We start from the raw sequence: 17,897 nt of genomic DNA on the forward strand, positions 1-17,897 counted from the left end.
CCAGGTCAAAGTATTTTTACTGGCAATTAAATGATGTACTATTTGTAGTTTAATAGTCTCTGCCCTGTACAATAAAAGGAAACTGCCCCAGCATGCCAATACAGCAACAACTTTTGACATCACTGGGCCTCATTTTCATCCTCTCCTTTCACCATCCCCCAGACCTTACACTCCAGCTGCCTCCAACAACTCTGAAGCCCTGTACTATGACTGCAATTTGGACCTTATGTGTGATGAGGCTCCACTGAGTGGTTTTATGTAGGGAAACAAGATGATCAAATCTGCGGTGTTAGAAAACGAACTATGAGAGTGACGTAGAAGATGAACTGGAGGGGCCAGACAGGAGGCAGAGAGAATGGTGAGAGAACTACTGCAAAAGCAGAGCTGAGAAATGATGGAAGAAATGAACACAGGGCAGTAGGACGAGAAGAAAAAGTAAAGAGGAGATGGAAGCAATAGACTTGCAGACTAACTGAATAAGAGATCAAAGAGAGAGGAATAACTTCCAGCTTTCTGGCCTGGGAAACTGGGCCAGGGAGGTCAGAGAGGGTGAGTGAAAGAGTCCATTAACCAAGAAAAGAAATACAGGAAAAATAGGGTTGAAGGGTGGAGGATGGGGGAGATAAATCTCAGCACAGATATGTTGACTATAATGTTCTTATGCAGCATCTGGTTGGCAATAACTCCTACAGGGAAGCAACAGCCAGAAAGGCCTAGAAACTTCAGAGAAGACAGGGAACTATTAAAGCACAGGCTCAAACCCTAGCCGAGGAATTCAATACCAGTCTTCTACTTTCCCTATGTCTGTACTAACTAGGATCAAATTGGGAAGCCCTTCTTTAATATATAATATGGAGGGACGGGCAGCCTTTTCCAGAAATGGTAGTTCCCGGCTTGTCCATTCTCAGCCTTTGGCAACCTTTTAATGTTGCAGACCACAATCAAAACCCCTCAAGTTAAGGCCTCCTTTACTCACCAGCTGGATCTCAACAGCAGTCATAGGCCTGTGATTCAGCAGCTGAAGCTTTTCAGCTCTGTCAAAAGAAAAGCACAAAGCATTTAAAAATCTCATACCCTTAAGGATCTTGAGTCCTGAACAAGCTGTTTAGAGGATACTTTGTAGGATAAAAAATGGGAGAATATGCCACCAAGAAAGCAAAGGAAAAAAATATTTCAAAAAAGGGAGAACCACTTGAAACATAACCTTCAATTTCTTTAACTGTAAAATGAGAGAATGGGGAAGGAGAGTTTATATCAGTGACCCTTACCAAGGGCAGAAATGTGTATGAGAATCCTAGGGAGCACACAGATGTGTGAATTTTACAGAATGGATTTTAATAATGAAGGTGTGATTTGAAAAAACATATTTGACACAGAAAACTTTATTTGGAAAATGTGAAGAAAATAATGTTTTCTTAATTACAAACTATAGAAAGTAAAGATGAACAAAATCATCTTAGTTGGTGGGTCACTGCTTAGAGACGGTTGAAAATTTCTTTCTGAGATTAACCCTCAGACTTACCTAACACTGAGATAGCAAATAACTTGTCCAAGGTTACCCAGCTAATAAATGGCAGAGTTGAGACTCTGCCATCAAAGCTTGTGTTCCTAACCATCTGCTTCTAATATAAATGAGATAATGGATGGAAAGTGCTTATAGTAATGACTGTACCCAAAAAATTTTTCCATAAATGGTAGTCATTATTAAGTTGGCTGCAGTCAAGTTATATTTCTAATAATCCCCGTACATTTACTTTAAACTCAAAAAGAGAAGACTTCACAAAGGAGATAGATAAGCCTTGTGCTGGGCTTTGAAGGATTTTCTAGGCAAAAGATGGGAGGACGGGCAGTCAGGGCAGGAACAGCACAAGAAAATCCCCAAAACAAAAATTCATGAAGTTTTAGGAAATGTCTGCTAGAGAATTTGTGAGACATGGGTGGGAAAAGTCATTTGGGACAAGATCATAAAGGATTCTAACTACCAAGATGCTGGATATTACTTTATAAACACGGGAGAGCAACCAAAGAAAGGAGTGGCATGCTCTGGCTGATACTAGTAGGAATTCTGGAAGACTTGAGAAAATGGAGGCAAAGACAAGTGAGGAAACCACTATAATATTTCCAGGTGAGAGATGACTGGGTCATGAATTTGGGTGGTAGCAGCAGCAGGGATGGAACTGAGATGTCCAATGAGAGCCTGGACACCTTAGACACTCCGTCAGCCTCAAACAGAATTAACAGGACCTGACAACTGTCTATGCTGGGTAGGGCTAGGGGTGAAGAAAAGGAAAGAGTCAAGGTTTATCATTAGGTCTTTAGTCTGAGTGTTTGAAGCTGATTTGAGGTACTTTTGGAACAGCTATGAGGAAATATCATTAAGCAGTTTGAAATTTTGGTTGAGAACTAAAGTAAAAGACCAAAGCGAGATTTCTTAGTGAGGAGTTATGACATACTAAGGGAGTGGGTACTGTGGCCCAGACAGAATACAGATTAAGTGAAGACCCAGGACAGAATGCCTTAAAGCCCCTCTATTTAAGGGGACAGAAGAGAAGACAACAAAGGAAAATGAGAAGAAGCAGAGAAAAAGAAAAACTAGGAGAATGGTGTTAGGGAATCGAAGAAAAGAAAATTTCAGAACTGAGGGTATCATCAACAACGTCAAATGCTGAAGAGTGGAAAGTAGCTTAACAGTGTAGAATCATTAGATTTGTCAAAAAAAGAGATCTTTGGTGGCCTTTGCAAGCAGTTCAGTGGAATGATAATGGGGATGACAATTGGATTGTGGAGACTGAAGAATAACTGTGGTGGAAGCAGTGATTACAGCCTGAGAAGAGCAGGGTCTGAAGGGAGGCTGGATTATGTTTGATGGCAAAGGAGTAAAACACGTGGACAAAATGTGAAAGATCCTTAGGAAAACAAAGTCCAAAGTTCTAGTGAGGGGATAGTTCCTGAGACCACAGCAATGTGGAAAGAAAAAGCAAATCTGAGGGGATATGAAAGGAAAAGAGTTCTTTGTGGATAGTTTTCTCAGTGAAGCAATCATCTGAGAGGGAGGTAGCCTGGACTTGAAGAGGTTTAGCAAGGACTAGAAGCTGCAGAGAATGAGCTAGGCTTAAGATCAGTAAGCAATTGTGAGAGCTTGTTTGGAGGTTCTAGCAGGGGAGTACTGCTACTCATGTATCTTGACCAAAGAACAGCCCTCCTCTAGCAGGGAAGGTCAACCCTCTTCAACCAAGGGCTCTGCTTTGGGAGGGATGCACATGGAGTGGTGAGGGAAAAAGGGGACACTTGCCTAGCCAGCCAGATCACCTAAATCAACCCCGGCAATCAGTGGGATGACAGATGTCGCTGCCAGATAGCCCTCACATCCATGCAAGCAATTTTGAATATTCAGTTGAATTGGAAAATATGAATGCTCATTCAAACTTATGTACTTTTTAAAAACCATCATCATCCAACAGCATGAATAGAGAAAGAAAGAAAAGAGAATGAAAAGTGAAAAGATCCAGCTGAAGAAATGAGCACCTTTACTACAAATCAGTCATGGGAACAGAACTCAGTTCATCAAGCACTCATTATTCTGCTAGGCTCTGAACTGCCAGCGATATTTCTACAGGCACAAAAAGTATCTTGTAAGTCTTCTAGCAGCAAAAGCATTCACAACCACTCTGTGAAAAAACCCAACTCTGGGTCAAACCAATCAAGCAAATCTCTGCTCCTAGACCCAAGGTGCTGAGCATGGCTGGAATAAAATCACAGAACTGCACATACTGCTGATACTTGGGCTCCAGCCTCAGGGGGTCATGAATATGTTCCCCAGCTTCACAGGAAAGTCTATTTTTATTATCTCTACTTTTCCCCCTCACTTCTCAACCCACTATATTTTAGCTTCTGCCCCGACTAATAACCAAAACTGCTCTTGTTAAAGGGCCCCAGAACCCCCATGATGACAAATCCAGTGGTAGCTTCTCTGTCTCACATCTCTGTGATATGTGATGCTACTGATCACTCCCTCCTTACAAGTACCTATTCTCAACTTTCACAACTCCATTCTTTCCTGATTTCTTCTTCATGTCTTTCTGGACTTTCTCTCCTGCTTGCCTCTGCAAGCACTCCTGTGGTGCTACATTTCATCCTCCACTTCTCTTATTTAGTTCCTCATTCAACCTTACAATTTGAGCTGCCACTATGGACTCTAACCAAGAAATCCGTATTTTCATCCTAGACCTATGCTGAGCTCCAGACCTTTGTATACAACTGCCTAGGAAACATCTGCAACCAGACATCTCCCACACACTTCAAACTCAACACATCCCCAAAAAATCTTACTATCCTCCCAACAAACTAGCTCCTCTGTATTTCTCATTTTGGTTAGAAGTGCGACAACATGGATGAACCCTGAAGATATGTGAAATAAGCCAGACAAATATCATATGATTTCACTGGCATGAAATAATTAGAGTAAGCAAACTCATGGAGTCAGAATCTAGAATACAGGTTACCAGGGGAAGTGGTGGGGATAGGGAATAGGGAAATATGGCTTAAAATATACAGTTTCTATTTGAGACAATGGAAAAATTTTGGTAGTGGATGGCAGTGATGGTACCAAACATATGAATGTAATCAACAGCACTGAATTATATATTTGACTGTGGTTAAAAGGGGAAATTTTAGGTTGTATATTTGGTAATAGAGTAAAAATTAAAAAAAAAAAAAAAATCCATGGGACGGCACAGTGAACCCTAAGTTAAACCATGGGCTACAGTTAACAATACAATTCTAAAACTGTGCTTTTACTAATTGTAACAAATGTACCATACCCAAGGTGGTGTGTAACAGTCCTGTATTTTATGCATGATTGTTCCATGACTTATAACTTCTCTAATAATAGTAATAATAATAATAAAGGATAACTTTTATGGGAACTTTATGTGAATATGAAGTGTGTTTATGTGACTGAATTATTATTATTATTACAACTTTAAAACAAATTTATTTGCCCTTTTTCTTCATCTTCTTCCTTCTCCCCTTTCTTTTTCTCCTCACACTGGGATCCATGCCATCGCACAGAATTGCCCAGACAAGGGGAGAAACTGCTTACTTGCTCTGTCCATTGGCTATTCCACCATACTCACAGCAACCACCATGATAATTTGAAGTTGTTCTGAGACCTCAATGCAGCAGTGCTTTGAAAGTGAAGGGTGGATTTAAAAAAAAAATTTTTTTTTAAACTTTTAGATTCAGGAATAAATTTTCCTGGTATCTCATCAAATGCTAGCCCAAATCTGTTAATGAACATAGCATGAGTTTAATAATAAAAAAATTAAAATAAATTTCTGTGTTAAAATTCCAATAAAGAAAAGAACCAAACACCTAAGCCAGAAACCTAAGGGTCATCATTGACTCTTCCCTCTTACCCAGTGCCTCAACTTTTGTCACCAAGTATTACTGACTATATTCTTGAACGTATATATCCCCTCCTTACCATTCCTACTGGCCACTTCAATCTTTCTTAACTGGAGAACAATGGCCTCTAACCTCAGAGGTCCGTCACTTTCAATCTATCTTTATTCTTACAAATAAAATAGAGTATATTCTAAAAAAATGGAAATCTAGTCTCTCATTATCTTGCTTGTAATCTTTCCACCGTTTCCATATATTTTGGTATGAAGTAGAATCTTTTTAGCTTAGCCTCCAGAACCCTTCAAAATCTGGTCTTTGTCAGTCTCTCAGGATCATACACATCTACTTTCTCTACAGTACTTATATCCCAATCAAACCAAACTTCAAGCACTGCACAGGAAAGCTCAGGCAATGAATTCCCTCTGCACAGAAAAAACTTCCTAACATGCATATGGCTGACTCTTCTATTTTAAATACCTCTTGCACACAGACAGTACAACTCAAATTCTGACACTTCAAGTTTTCTCCACTATGTCCCCACTACCATAAGACTTACACTTTATTCATCTTTGAATCCCCAATATCTGGGGCAAAGCTGACATGAGGTAAATGTAAACTGAAGAATAAATTTTAAAAAGAACTAGGGTGGGACTAACTTCCAGGAGAAGTCCATGGGAGAAAGAACTGGAGAACTCGGGAGATATGGAACAGAGCTCCATGCCTGGAAAGCAGATTGGGTAGCCCACACCTCACACACTAGGGAAACCTGACAACCCTTCTACTCTGAGCATTACAAGTCCCAGGAGGTACATGCTCTACATACAGGGCCAAACCCCAAAAGTAACCTATGCACAGAAGAATCCCTTTTAGGGATTAGCACCTATTACAACCAGCCTAACTAAGCTGGACCTTGAAGGCAAGTCCTCCCTCTATTCCCAGCAGGCATAGTTTTATATCTTAGGGAGATCTCAATATGAGAGCTGGTGCAGCATAGCAAGCTGCAGTTCCTTTTAGAACTATATGCCTCAGAAAAACACAAAAATAATTAAAGAACCAAATGCTTTGAGGAAGTAGCATGCTATAGAAGAAATAACTTAGGACTTACTGTCAGAGTGACTTTGATTTGAGTTCCAACACTACCTTTTTGCTGAATAAGGCTTAATCAAGTAAAACATGGTTCTTATCATCAAGGACTCTAACAGTAGAGGTATTTAGGTAAATTAATGGAGCCTCAGTTTGCACTAATAGAACTGGACCAAGTAAGGCCTATTACCTTCAATCTCTTCTTCCTAAAAGAATGAAAGAGAAAAACCCTAAAAGGGATATTCACACTATCACTAGGTAGTCCAGATCTTGATGGTATTTGGCAAACAAGCCCCTGACTCACCAGGCATTGAAGTCACATCAAATCCAACAGGTTAAGAGGCCAACATCTAGATGAGAAGCCAGGTTCTGGCCACAGTGAAAAAAGACTGCTGGTTCCCTCTACTGGCTGCAGAACAACACTGTGTGCAGCTTTTACTGGCAGAGCCTTCAAATAACCCATGAAAATTCCTGGCATGTCAGTCTATCCCAGAAATGAATCCTTTAATGAAAGGAACAGAGTAAAAGGCTGAGAAGGACTTTGTAAATTCTCAAATTTGGGATCATAAAAGAAAAAAGAAAGCTCAAAATAATCCTTCTCTGTATATTATGGTGTGATTTAGATTTATATCGATTGCGGCCAATCATGAATCAGCCTGCGAGTCAATTCTTATTTAGGGTTTCTTGAATGGGGAGCCAGTACATTGGAAAAGATATTAGGAAGTAGGAAGTAAAATGACAGCCCAAATAGCTGAGAAGAGACCCTAAAAATCAACAAATAAGTCACTCAAAAAGTTAACACAGAATTAGTACATGACTCAAAAATATCCCAAAGGTATATACCCTAAAGAATCCAAAACAGGTTGTTAAACAGATATTTGTACACCAATGTCCAGAGCAGCATTATTCACGACAGCCATAAGTTGGAAACAACACAAGTGTCCACTGACAGAGGACTAGTCAAACAAAATGTGATATATCCATACAGAATATTATTCAGTCATAAAAAGGAATGATGTGCTGATACATGACACAAAAAGGACAAATAATATATAATTCTATTTACATGAATTATCTAGAATAGCAAAATCATAGAGCAAATAGATTAGAGGGTATCAGAGGCTGGGGGTAGAAAAGAATAAGGAGTTACTGCTTAATGGGTAAAGAGTCTGTTAAGAATGATGAAAAAGTTTGGGTAACGGATAATGGTGATGATAACACAACACTGTAAATGTACTTGCACCTAAAAATGCTCAAAATGACAAATTATGTGCTATATATATGTTACCATAATGAAATGAAATTTAAAAAAAACCTCAACCAATAGGACTTGTGATGTAGGCAAGATGGAGCAAGCCCATTAAAACCTATTTCTTCACTGATTACAACTAAAAAACCTCTGGACAAATTACAAAAGCAACAATCTGAGGATTCAGAAAAGTAGGCAAAAGTAGGTAGACAGGGAAAGGAAATAAAACTTGAAGGAGACAGTTGGGATGGGCTATCATCAATTATAAAAAATACATCACGCCAATGCAAGGTGTTGGTCGTGGGGTGATATATGGAATCCTGTATTTTATGCACCTTTTTTTCTATAAAACCACAAATCTGGCGTATGGTCCCAGGAAAGAATCAAGTCATCATGAGAGCTAGTGGGAGTGTGCAGAGTATCAGAAGTGGCGTGGAAATAGAGGCAGAAAGAGATTGAAACCCAGAGTTTTAAAGAATCAAGAATAAAGAGAAGCTGGATGGTAAGTGATCAGTGAATTCATATATTCTAGTCAGTAATAACACCTGGATGCCCATGGACAAAGTAAACAGTAGTATGTGACAGCAAGCTTTCCTCAATGCTCCTCTCTCAGAAGATGCTTCCTCCACTGGCTGGCTAATTACTAATTATGCAATACGATAACTAATTATCCTCCTCTTGACCTTGTTAATTAGCCCTGTGACTTTTTCTCTCTCTTCCTATGAACCCTATCTGGCATCATTTTGTTTGTCTCTCTAATTGTAACCTTGTTCCTAACTCGCCTTCACTCTGCCTTCTCTATAACAGGATCTTTTTCCCCTGGACACAAAATGAAATTCATTATTAATAATAACCGCTGCTATTACTACCATCATTTATTGGATATCTATTATGTCCCAGACACTTTATAAGCATTATCTTTAAAGATCATCTAACTAATATATTCAGAGTTTCCACACTAGGTTATACTTTTTTTAACAACTTGTTGTGATAATAGTTCATATACCATAGAACTCACCCATTTAAAGTGTACAATTCAATGGCTTTTAGAATATTCAGAGTTGCACAACTACACCATAATCAATTTTAGAACACTTTCACTACCCCAAAAGAAAACCTTGTACCCCTTAGCCATTGTCTCCCAATCTCCCATTCCCACAGCCCTAGGCAACCATTAATCTACTATCTGTATCTAGAGCTTTGCCAATTTTAGATATTTCAAATAAATGGAACCATACAATAAAAAAAGGAAAAGAAAAAGAGCTAGCTGTGGGAGGGGGGTGGATGTATTTCTTGCCTTTTCTCTTTTCTCTTGTGGCCTGGAAACTGAAGAAGACTCTTAGCAGACTGTGGCCACAGCTCCAATAGTAGCTAAATCTCCCAGAGTTTTAAAAACCCATATTTCTAGCCTGAAGATTGACAAAAGGGCCCTTGAGATCTGTAACACTAGGTGACTCCCCAGACCCATGCACCTGCACGGCCACATCTTCCCACCCCACTGGGCACCCACGCTCACAGGCACTAGGGTATTATCCCCAATCTGCACCTATACCTGCGCTACAACACATCACTCCTCTGTTGTGCCCCACCCTACACCCTGCATTCTGCTTGACGTCCATTTCGCAAATATAAGGCTTTAGATTACTGAAGGAAATCAGCTTCCAAGTAAACCAATCAAGATATGTACATGCTGTAAAGACAGCAGAAGATCATTAAACATATCATGATGCAAACAGATACAGCCCAGTCTAACAACCAAATTAAAACACCAGAGGAGACACAGACTTTGGAACAACTAGTCAAAGATGTTCATATAACTCTATTAAATAAGATAAGTAGGATGGCTGTGACATAAAGGAGACCAAGAAGACACTAGAAGAGTATAAAGAGGAATTTGAAAGAATAAATGGAAAAATAGCAGATATCACAGAGATGAAAGATGCTGTAAACCAAACATACTTGAGACACACAACAGCAGATTTGAAGAGGCAGAAGAAAAAATAAGCAAACTAGATGACAGGACAACTGATTTCGAACATTCAAAACAGCAAATGGCAAAAAAGATGGAAAAAATCTGAATTGGATCTCAGGGAAATGATGGACAAAACAAAGCGCACAAATATAAGAATCACTAGTGTCCCAGAAGAAAAAGAGAAGACTAAAGGGCTAGGAAGAATAGTTGAGAATATAATGGGTGAAAACTTCCCAACTCTTATAAAGGACTGAATTACACAAGTTAAAGAAGCTCAGTGAACTCCAAATAGAATAAATCCAAATAGCCCTTCCCCAAAACACATACTAATCAGTCTGTCAAATGTGGAAGAGAAGAAGAAAATCCTGAAAGCAGCAAAAGATAAACAATCTACTACATGCAAAGAAAACCACATAAAACTGAGTCCAGACTACTCAACTGGCATTATGGAGGCAAGAAGGCAGTGGTATGATATATTTAAGATCCTGAAAGAGAAAGACTTCCAGCCAAGAATTCTGTGCTCAGCCAAACTGTCCTTCAAAACTGAGGGAGAGATAAAAATTTTCAGACCAAAAAAATCCTGAAAGAATTTGTCAACAAGAAACAGCCCTACAAGAAATACTAAATAGAGTTCTGTCAGCTGAAAAGAAAAGACAGGAGAGGGAGGTCTGGAGGAAGAGCACCAGTAAGGGTAACTTAAAGGATAAAAAGAGAAAAAGGGAAAAGACTATATAGATGTGATAAATAAAAGCCAAAAGATACGATGATGGGCTCAAGAAATGCCTTTTCAGTAATAACTCTGAACGTCAATGGACTAAATTTACTGATTAAAGGATACAGATTGGCAGAATGGTTTAAGAAATATGACCCGGCTATATGCTGCTTACAAGAGACTCACCTTAGACACAAGGATACGAATACACTGAAAGTGAAAGGATGGAAAAATATGTTCCACACAAATTGTAACCAAAAGAAAGCAGGAGTAGCTATACTAATATTGGACAAAATAGACTATAAATATAGTAAAGACATCATAAGAGACAAAGAAGGACATTATATATTAATAAAAGGGACAATTCACCGAAAAGAAATAGCAATCATAAATGTCTGTGCTTCCAATCAAAGAGTTCCAAAGTATAGGAGACTGGATAAAAAATATAAGAGAATTCCAGGCCAAGATGGCAGCTTAGCAACGTGTACATTTTAGTTCATCCTCCAGAACAACCACTAAATAACCAGACACAGTATAGAACAGTTCCTGAGGCCACGTCAGTGACTGGACATACAGTGTACCCCAGTCTGGACCTGCTGGACCAGTTGCAAGCCTCCCTAGAACTGTGAGTTCCCCAAGCTGTGGCAGCTGGTGCCCTTCCCCCACAGGCTGCTTCCCAGAGGGGAAAGGAAAGAGACTTTACCAGCAGTAGGGGCTGAGCCCAACCAAACACCAATTATGGCATTAATTAACAAATTCTGACTACTAAAAATAGGCCCCTAGCTCAGGTGAACCTGGTCAAAGTGGAGGTCTCTCATTTTTGCCCCGGCGCCAAGGGGGCAGGGCTGACGGAAAAAGGAAAAAAAAAGGAAACAGAGGTTTTTGTGGCTGTGTTTCTACAAAGGCTTGACTGCCTTTGGATTCAGTGGCAGGAATTCTCAGGCTGCAACTACCCCAGGCATAGGCAGAAACAAGCTCGTTTGAGGGCTTGTCTGGAAACTGTGCCTTCCCCAGGGGAGGGGTGAAGCCCAGCTCAGGTGGAATCCCTCCCTTAAGGAACTCAGACACCAGGGCTTGGTAATCTGAAGCCATTAAAACCAGCCTACAACCTCTCCTCTGTCTCCACCATGTCCCCAGCAGGGAGAGTCGGCCAAAGTTAAAGGTACCACATCATCTTATGCTGGTGGGATCTGCAGACAGACAAGCACCACATACTAGGCAGGATAAGAAAAACAGAGTCCAGGGACTTCACAGGAAAGTCTTTCAACCTGCTGGGTCTCAACCTCAGGGAAAACTGACACAGGTGACTCTTTCCTCCTGATAGGAGGCCAGTTTGGCCTGGGAAAATCCAGCTGGGGTCTATAATACCTAAGTAGACCCTCCTAAGGGTGGGGGGAAAAAGGCACCATATAAGCAGGGCAAGAAACAAGAAAATAAGAACTGAGAAATTCTCTTCTGCTAAACAAAACCTAAGCTAGAGGTCCAGAAAAAGCTGAACTGAATGTCAAAGAACAGGCAGACAACAAATTTATCTAGCAAGAAAACCCTAGGTAAAGGAAGTGAAAGGAATCTCCAGAATAAACTAGTTAAGGTAATTAAATGTCTAGATGCCAGTAAAAAATAACAAATCGCACCAGGAAAATTGAAGATATGGCCCAATCAAAGGAACAAACCAACAATTCAGATGAGATACAGGAGCTGAAACAATTAATTCAGAATATACGCACAAAGTATAGGAGACTGACATCGGCAAAACTGAAGGGAGCGATAGACGTTTCAACAGACACAGAAAAGCAGTTGACAATATTTGACATCTATTCATGATACAAACTCTCAGCAAACTGAACTCCCTAAACCTGGTAAGAAAAAATGGCATCCATATAAATTCTAAGCTACTATCATACTGAATGGTGCAAGACTCAGCGCTTTCCCTTAAAATCAAAAACAAGGCGAGGGCTCAGTTAAAAGTGCTCAATAAATACTGGGAGGAAGTGAGGGGGTAAGAAATATGAACTGGGACTCCAAGAAAAGACCTAGGAGACAAAAACATTAATTTCTGCTCTGGGCTCTACAAAGGTCCCTGTCAAAGTCTTGGTTATCTCATCAAAACAATGGCAGGAATACCAAGAACCTATTTTAAAAGAGCATGTATGTTAATTGGCACAGCAACTGAGACTGTTTTTTCTAAGCTGCATTTTCATTATGTGTCACTTTCTTCCAAATTAAGATAACCTTTACTTACTTGGTCAACTTGTGGCTTTTCATTGCTGTGAGAAATTCTCTGACAATCTCAGGGCTCTGGTGCCTGCATGGTGTTTTTGATATATATTTTAATGTCTACAAAAGAGGGAAAAGGCAAGCATAAGACAAAGAACCGTGAATGAAAAAGAGGGAGAGTAATGGATATAATTTAGTATTTTCAATTTTTGTTTTTTAAAATCCTCTGTAAACAAATGACTTCGGGAGATTCAACCTTTATCCAGTTGCTCGAACAGGAAGAAAATGAAATTTTAGAAGAAAACATTTCTTCTAAATGGGGTACGGCATGTATGAGTTTTTTCTTTCTTTTGCTGGAAAGATGCAAATGTTCAAAAAAATGATCATGCTGATGAATACACAACTATGTGATGAGATTGTGAACCACTGACTGCAACCACGTCAAGAATGCTTGTATGTCAAGAATGCTTGTATGTTTGTTCATTGTTTATAATAAAAATATTTTTAAAAAAAAAACAACAAAAAATACACCTTAATCTGACAACTAAGTTAACATACCTTAGATAATTTTTTTTCAAAGCAAGGGAACCCAAATAGCCATGAGTTCATAGGGATATAAATAAATGACAATAAATGGGTGAGGAGGTTCTACTCTTTCTTAAAGACAATTCTAACAAACACAGAAGGAATAAGGGAAACAGAAAATCACAGTTAGGCAAATATTAATCCACTATAAATGCTAAAAAAGCAATGTCTGCAATTTCTTTTATTACCCCCTTCCAGGAGGTAGAGTTTAATCCCCCTTCCCTTGAGTATGGGCTGGACTTGGTGACTCCTTTTTAACAAACAGAATATGGAAATGGAAAAACAGTAACTTTATAGTTGGAACACCTAGCAGATACCACCTTAACCACATGATCAAAGTCACCAACATCAGCAACACAATATACTGATGTCATGTAGCCCCTAATATCATGCAAAGCACAGGGCACATTACCTCTGTGGTATTCTTCCCCAAAGCCATAACTTTAGTCTAATCATAAAAGAACAGCAGACAATCCAAATAAAAGGACACTCTACAAAATACCTGACCAGTAATCTTCAGGAGTGTCAAGGCCATGGAAGGCCAGGAAAGACTATGGAATTGTCATAGATTGGAGAATAATAAGGGGGCGTATACAATATGGTATCCTAGATTGGATCCTAGAACAGAAAAAGGGTAGCAGTGGAAAAACTGGAGAAATTCAAATCAAATCTTTATTTTAGTTTAATAGTACTATAGCAGTGTTAATTTCTTAGTTTTAACAATTGTATAGTTATAGAAGATGTTAAGACAGGAAAAACTAGGGAAGGGTACATGGGAACTCTTGAAACTATCTCTGCAATTCTTCTGTAAGTATAAAATTATCTCAAGTAAAAAGCTGTTTGTTTTTTTAAGGGGGAACTCCACCTAGACGGAATGCGGGAGGAATTTCAATCCTGAAAAATAAATAGAAAGCTCAAGCACCTAAGATAAGAGTCTCTCAAAAATACAAAAATAAAAAGAAACGAACACTAAGAAAAAAGTCATACCTATACAGCCCTACAGAATCAAAGTTGAGCCCAAGAACCATGTATTCAGCCAAATTGACACTTACATTAAAAGTACTAGATGTATTCACAGGTAAAAAGACTCAAAGCATTTAGTACCACAATAACATTAAGCAAGAACATAAGGAAACAGAGCAGCAGTGAGTTCAACTGATTTTAAGTATGTAAAGAGTACTTGACAGTTTGGAATCTAGTTATGAAAATGATTTCCCACAAACATGTTTTCTTCTTTGAAAGAAATAAACTACGTAATGTTAAGAGAACATGAATGAATAAATGAATGATAGGGTTTAAATTCGTGATTAACAAAATTGGATGGCAAAGGATGGTGACAAAAATGCTAAATTCCTTATGTTCCTTAAGAGACCGTAACTTGATTTTAGTTTAATAATGTCTTTGAAAAGATAAACATAACCACTACTATAATCAAAACTAAATGATCCAGAGGCAAAATCAGAATGAAGAGATAAAACATTAAACATAATATCTAACAAATAAAATGGCTTTAACTTTCTTTTTAAGGATAAAGCATAAGGTTGGAAGAGAATACATCAAAACGTCAACTATGATTTTTCCAGATTATGAATTAAATTTGCTTTCTTTTTTATGCTTTTTAGTACTAAGTTTTGTAATATAAAAAATATTACTTAAAAAAAAATTTACTTTTGTAAACAGAATAAAAATTGAGCTACAATAAAGCCACTCAAATCAATAAAAGGCAATCTTGATTTGGAAGCCAACGTCATCAGCAAGATAAACAAATCCTCCTTAATGGTTACTAGGCAGGCCCTCTAGGAAGCCCAGGCTTACTTCATAGGTGATAGTATTCAAGTTCTGTTGCCCAGAACTGTGCTTATTCTTTCCACTTTCTTTACGCTGCTCTTTAAGATCAGTTAGTAACTGGAACACCTAAGAAGATACACACAAAAGATTTTTATAAGAAAATTTAAGAAATGCATTTATTTCAAGGTCAATGTTTTTGAACTCTCTCCAAATTCTAATCTAATCAAAAACAAATATGAGTTTAGGAAGCATCAGACATTTTTTAAAATTTTCTTTTATCTGCATTAAATCATCCAAATTCTTTAGTTTACTTAAAAGTAGCAAATGTTCAACATATGCCACATCTCTGATCTAAAAAATATATTGCTTCTCCAATATGAAAATCTAGTATAATAACCTGGAAAGGAAAAATTATGAGGCAAGTGATGGTTTGCTAAACCCCAGCCAATTCCTGTTGACTCTTAAGAACACCTAGGGCTCTAACTGAGACTTTATAAAGGTTTCATGCACTAAGTTTGCTTTCCTGGGTCAGATAAATACTGAAACACAGAGAGATCAGCCCCTCCAAGATTATCGATCCTTTATATCCCCCCATCCTTTAGTGCTGAGATCCCTTCTCAACACGAAAAAGTCAGAATGGACACTGCCTAAAGATCCCTACAGATTGGGAGTGGAATCAGAGGAGGAGGAGGAAGTTTAACAGAGAAAATATGATTTAACAAACAAGTATGACTGCTGATTCACTATATTAATATTCCTTCTAGCCTCCAGTGTTTTGGGGTAGCTAGAAGGAAAAATTTGAGATGGTGGAATGGTGGCACATGACAAATTCTGGATCTGTTCTGTAACTACCTGTTGAAGTGTGCTTTGAAAATTACCATTTTTTTCTTAGCTTTGTATATATGTTATATTTCACAATCAAAATTTTTTTTAATTATGAGGCAAGTGATAAAATATGAAAGAAAAAGAAAGAAAGAAAGAGGGAAAGAAAAGAAAGAAAAAGGAGGGAGGAAAGGAAGGAAGGGTTTTTTAAAAACAAAGCTATAGAATGTTAGAAGCAAATTTTCCCGATGCAAATAAAACATATATATTAGTGGTTATCTCTTTCCTATTAGAAAATTAAGAAATTAAGGGAAATACAGGCACACAGACTGTTACTAGCTACAATGCAACCCCTGCCCTGCATGCTTTCTTTCAGAAATTATGGCATGATATCCCGAATACACTGCTTCCCCAAATGAAAAAAACACCCAAACACCTAGCAAAGTCCAAACTCTACAAGGAGGCTCTTGTGGCTTGGCCAATAACCATTTACTTCCTGTTACCAGCAGCAACAATTATGATGAGACTTTGGGAAGGAAGGCATATGGCCAGTGTGTTTATTCTACTACTTTCTCTATATAGCTCACAGTGGAGACCCAGACTACCTCTAAGTCTTCCCAAATTTAGCCTCTGGCATATGGAAAACTGACAGTGGCTGTATGAATGTTTCTTTCTATACCTGGAATTGACCTATCAGATGGTTTTACCAAACAGGACTCAGGCAAAACAAGAGGAAGACAAACACAATAATTTATCTCTCACAAGCTCCTCCCTTCCCCAAGCTCAAAAATGCCAAATGTATTAATTCCTCAGAAATTATTAATAATTGTGAGTCAATTAAACTTTCACTTTCAAAATGAGGACGTTAATATCTATAAGGTTATTGTGGGGATCAAAAGATAAATGTATAAAAACATTTTACAGGTAAAGGCTTGTAATAAGGAGAAGTATACTTTAATAAAAAACTTTTCAGTATGGAAATGGTTGGTAAAATAGACACCTCCATTCCATGAAGGTATACCAAATAAAAATCTGGAATCTTTGGAAGCTTAGGGAAGGTAGCCTATTAAAAACCATACTTCCCAGCATCCCTGAAGTATCATATATAATTCACCAAGCCTGGTGCGTTCCAAGATCTACCAGATGATATTATCTATCCTATATTAATGAAGTGGAAAATCTAAATGAGTTCAATTATTTCTAACCAAAACTTTCAAGAATCTCCAGAAGCAAAGGACAAACTATTAGAGAGGAAAATATGTGTTAAAGCTATTTACCTCATAATTACTAAGCAGCGCAGAATTGGCATCCTTCCTGCAAAAGAAAAGTAAGTTAGCAATGGTCTGGGCTTTTTGTGGGTATTAAATATCTCTAAAATGATGCCTCTGTCAAGATCAAGCATTCAGTTTAGGAATATGAAGATTACCACCTAAAACTGAGAAATGTCCTAAGTCCTCTATGGTTTAACTGGTTGCTAAACCAGAACACTTTTCTTTTCACTGCCATGGCATCCATCACCAGACAGGTGATCAAATTACTATACTAATCCCTAATCTAAGTAGACAGAAAGTAAGAGATGTCAGACATCTGAGTAGAAGTTAGGTAGAAGAAGGATGGGGGGGAGGGGTGTGTGTATCAACAGAGTAAGGGTGCTAGAAATTAGTGGAGAAAAAGTGTGTTCCACCCTGTACTCAATATTCTCTCCCCAATATCATCTGTCTCCCACCAGCTACTGCAATCTTTGACAGCTAAGTCCTCCTGCTGAATTAACAGAAATGGGCTCCTTAGCATTGACATCATCACTGGGAATTACAGCAACATCAGGAATCCTGTCAGATAATCCACAAAAGTCCAAAGGTGTTCATCTTCTACATCAACTCAATGGGTAGAGTTCATGTGTCAAGCAGGTAGCCAAAAACCTAGTACTCCTATGTAATAGTGGATCACAGCAAAATGTCATCTTTCATATATGAACAGAACAATGAGACCTATTAACTATTAGTTGATCCATTCTGCCATATCATATCAAAATGTATTTGTTTTTAGCATTCTAGATGCAATACAGT

At 38.3% G+C, this 17,897-nt stretch overlaps 1 protein-coding gene across 5 annotated transcripts in view; it reads right to left on the reverse strand.

Annotated features, from left to right (window-relative positions):
• The window catches only part of CRCP (CGRP receptor component), a 32,837-nt gene that overhangs the window by 5,608 nt on the left and 9,332 nt on the right, over positions 1 to 17,897 (reverse strand). For 2 of the 5 annotated variants that reach the window (XM_077141042.1, XM_077141041.1), the window contains 4 exons: positions 17,109 to 17,145; positions 15,037 to 15,135; positions 12,662 to 12,756; positions 977 to 1,034 (listed from right to left, as the gene is read on the reverse strand). In XM_077141042.1, the coding sequence (XP_076997157.1) occupies positions 977 to 1,034; positions 12,662 to 12,684 (81 nt within the window). In that variant the 5' untranslated portion in view covers positions 12,685 to 12,756; positions 15,037 to 15,135; positions 17,109 to 17,145. The remainder of the gene's footprint in view (positions 1 to 976; positions 1,035 to 12,661; positions 12,757 to 15,036; positions 15,136 to 17,108; positions 17,146 to 17,897) is intronic. The other 3 variants (XM_077141043.1, XM_077141044.1, XM_077141045.1) reach the window with 3 other exon arrangements.

This window comes from Tamandua tetradactyla, chromosome 23, assembly GCF_023851605.1.
Source record: "Tamandua tetradactyla isolate mTamTet1 chromosome 23, mTamTet1.pri, whole genome shotgun sequence".
Lineage (NCBI taxonomy): Eukaryota > Metazoa > Chordata > Mammalia > Pilosa > Myrmecophagidae > Tamandua > Tamandua tetradactyla.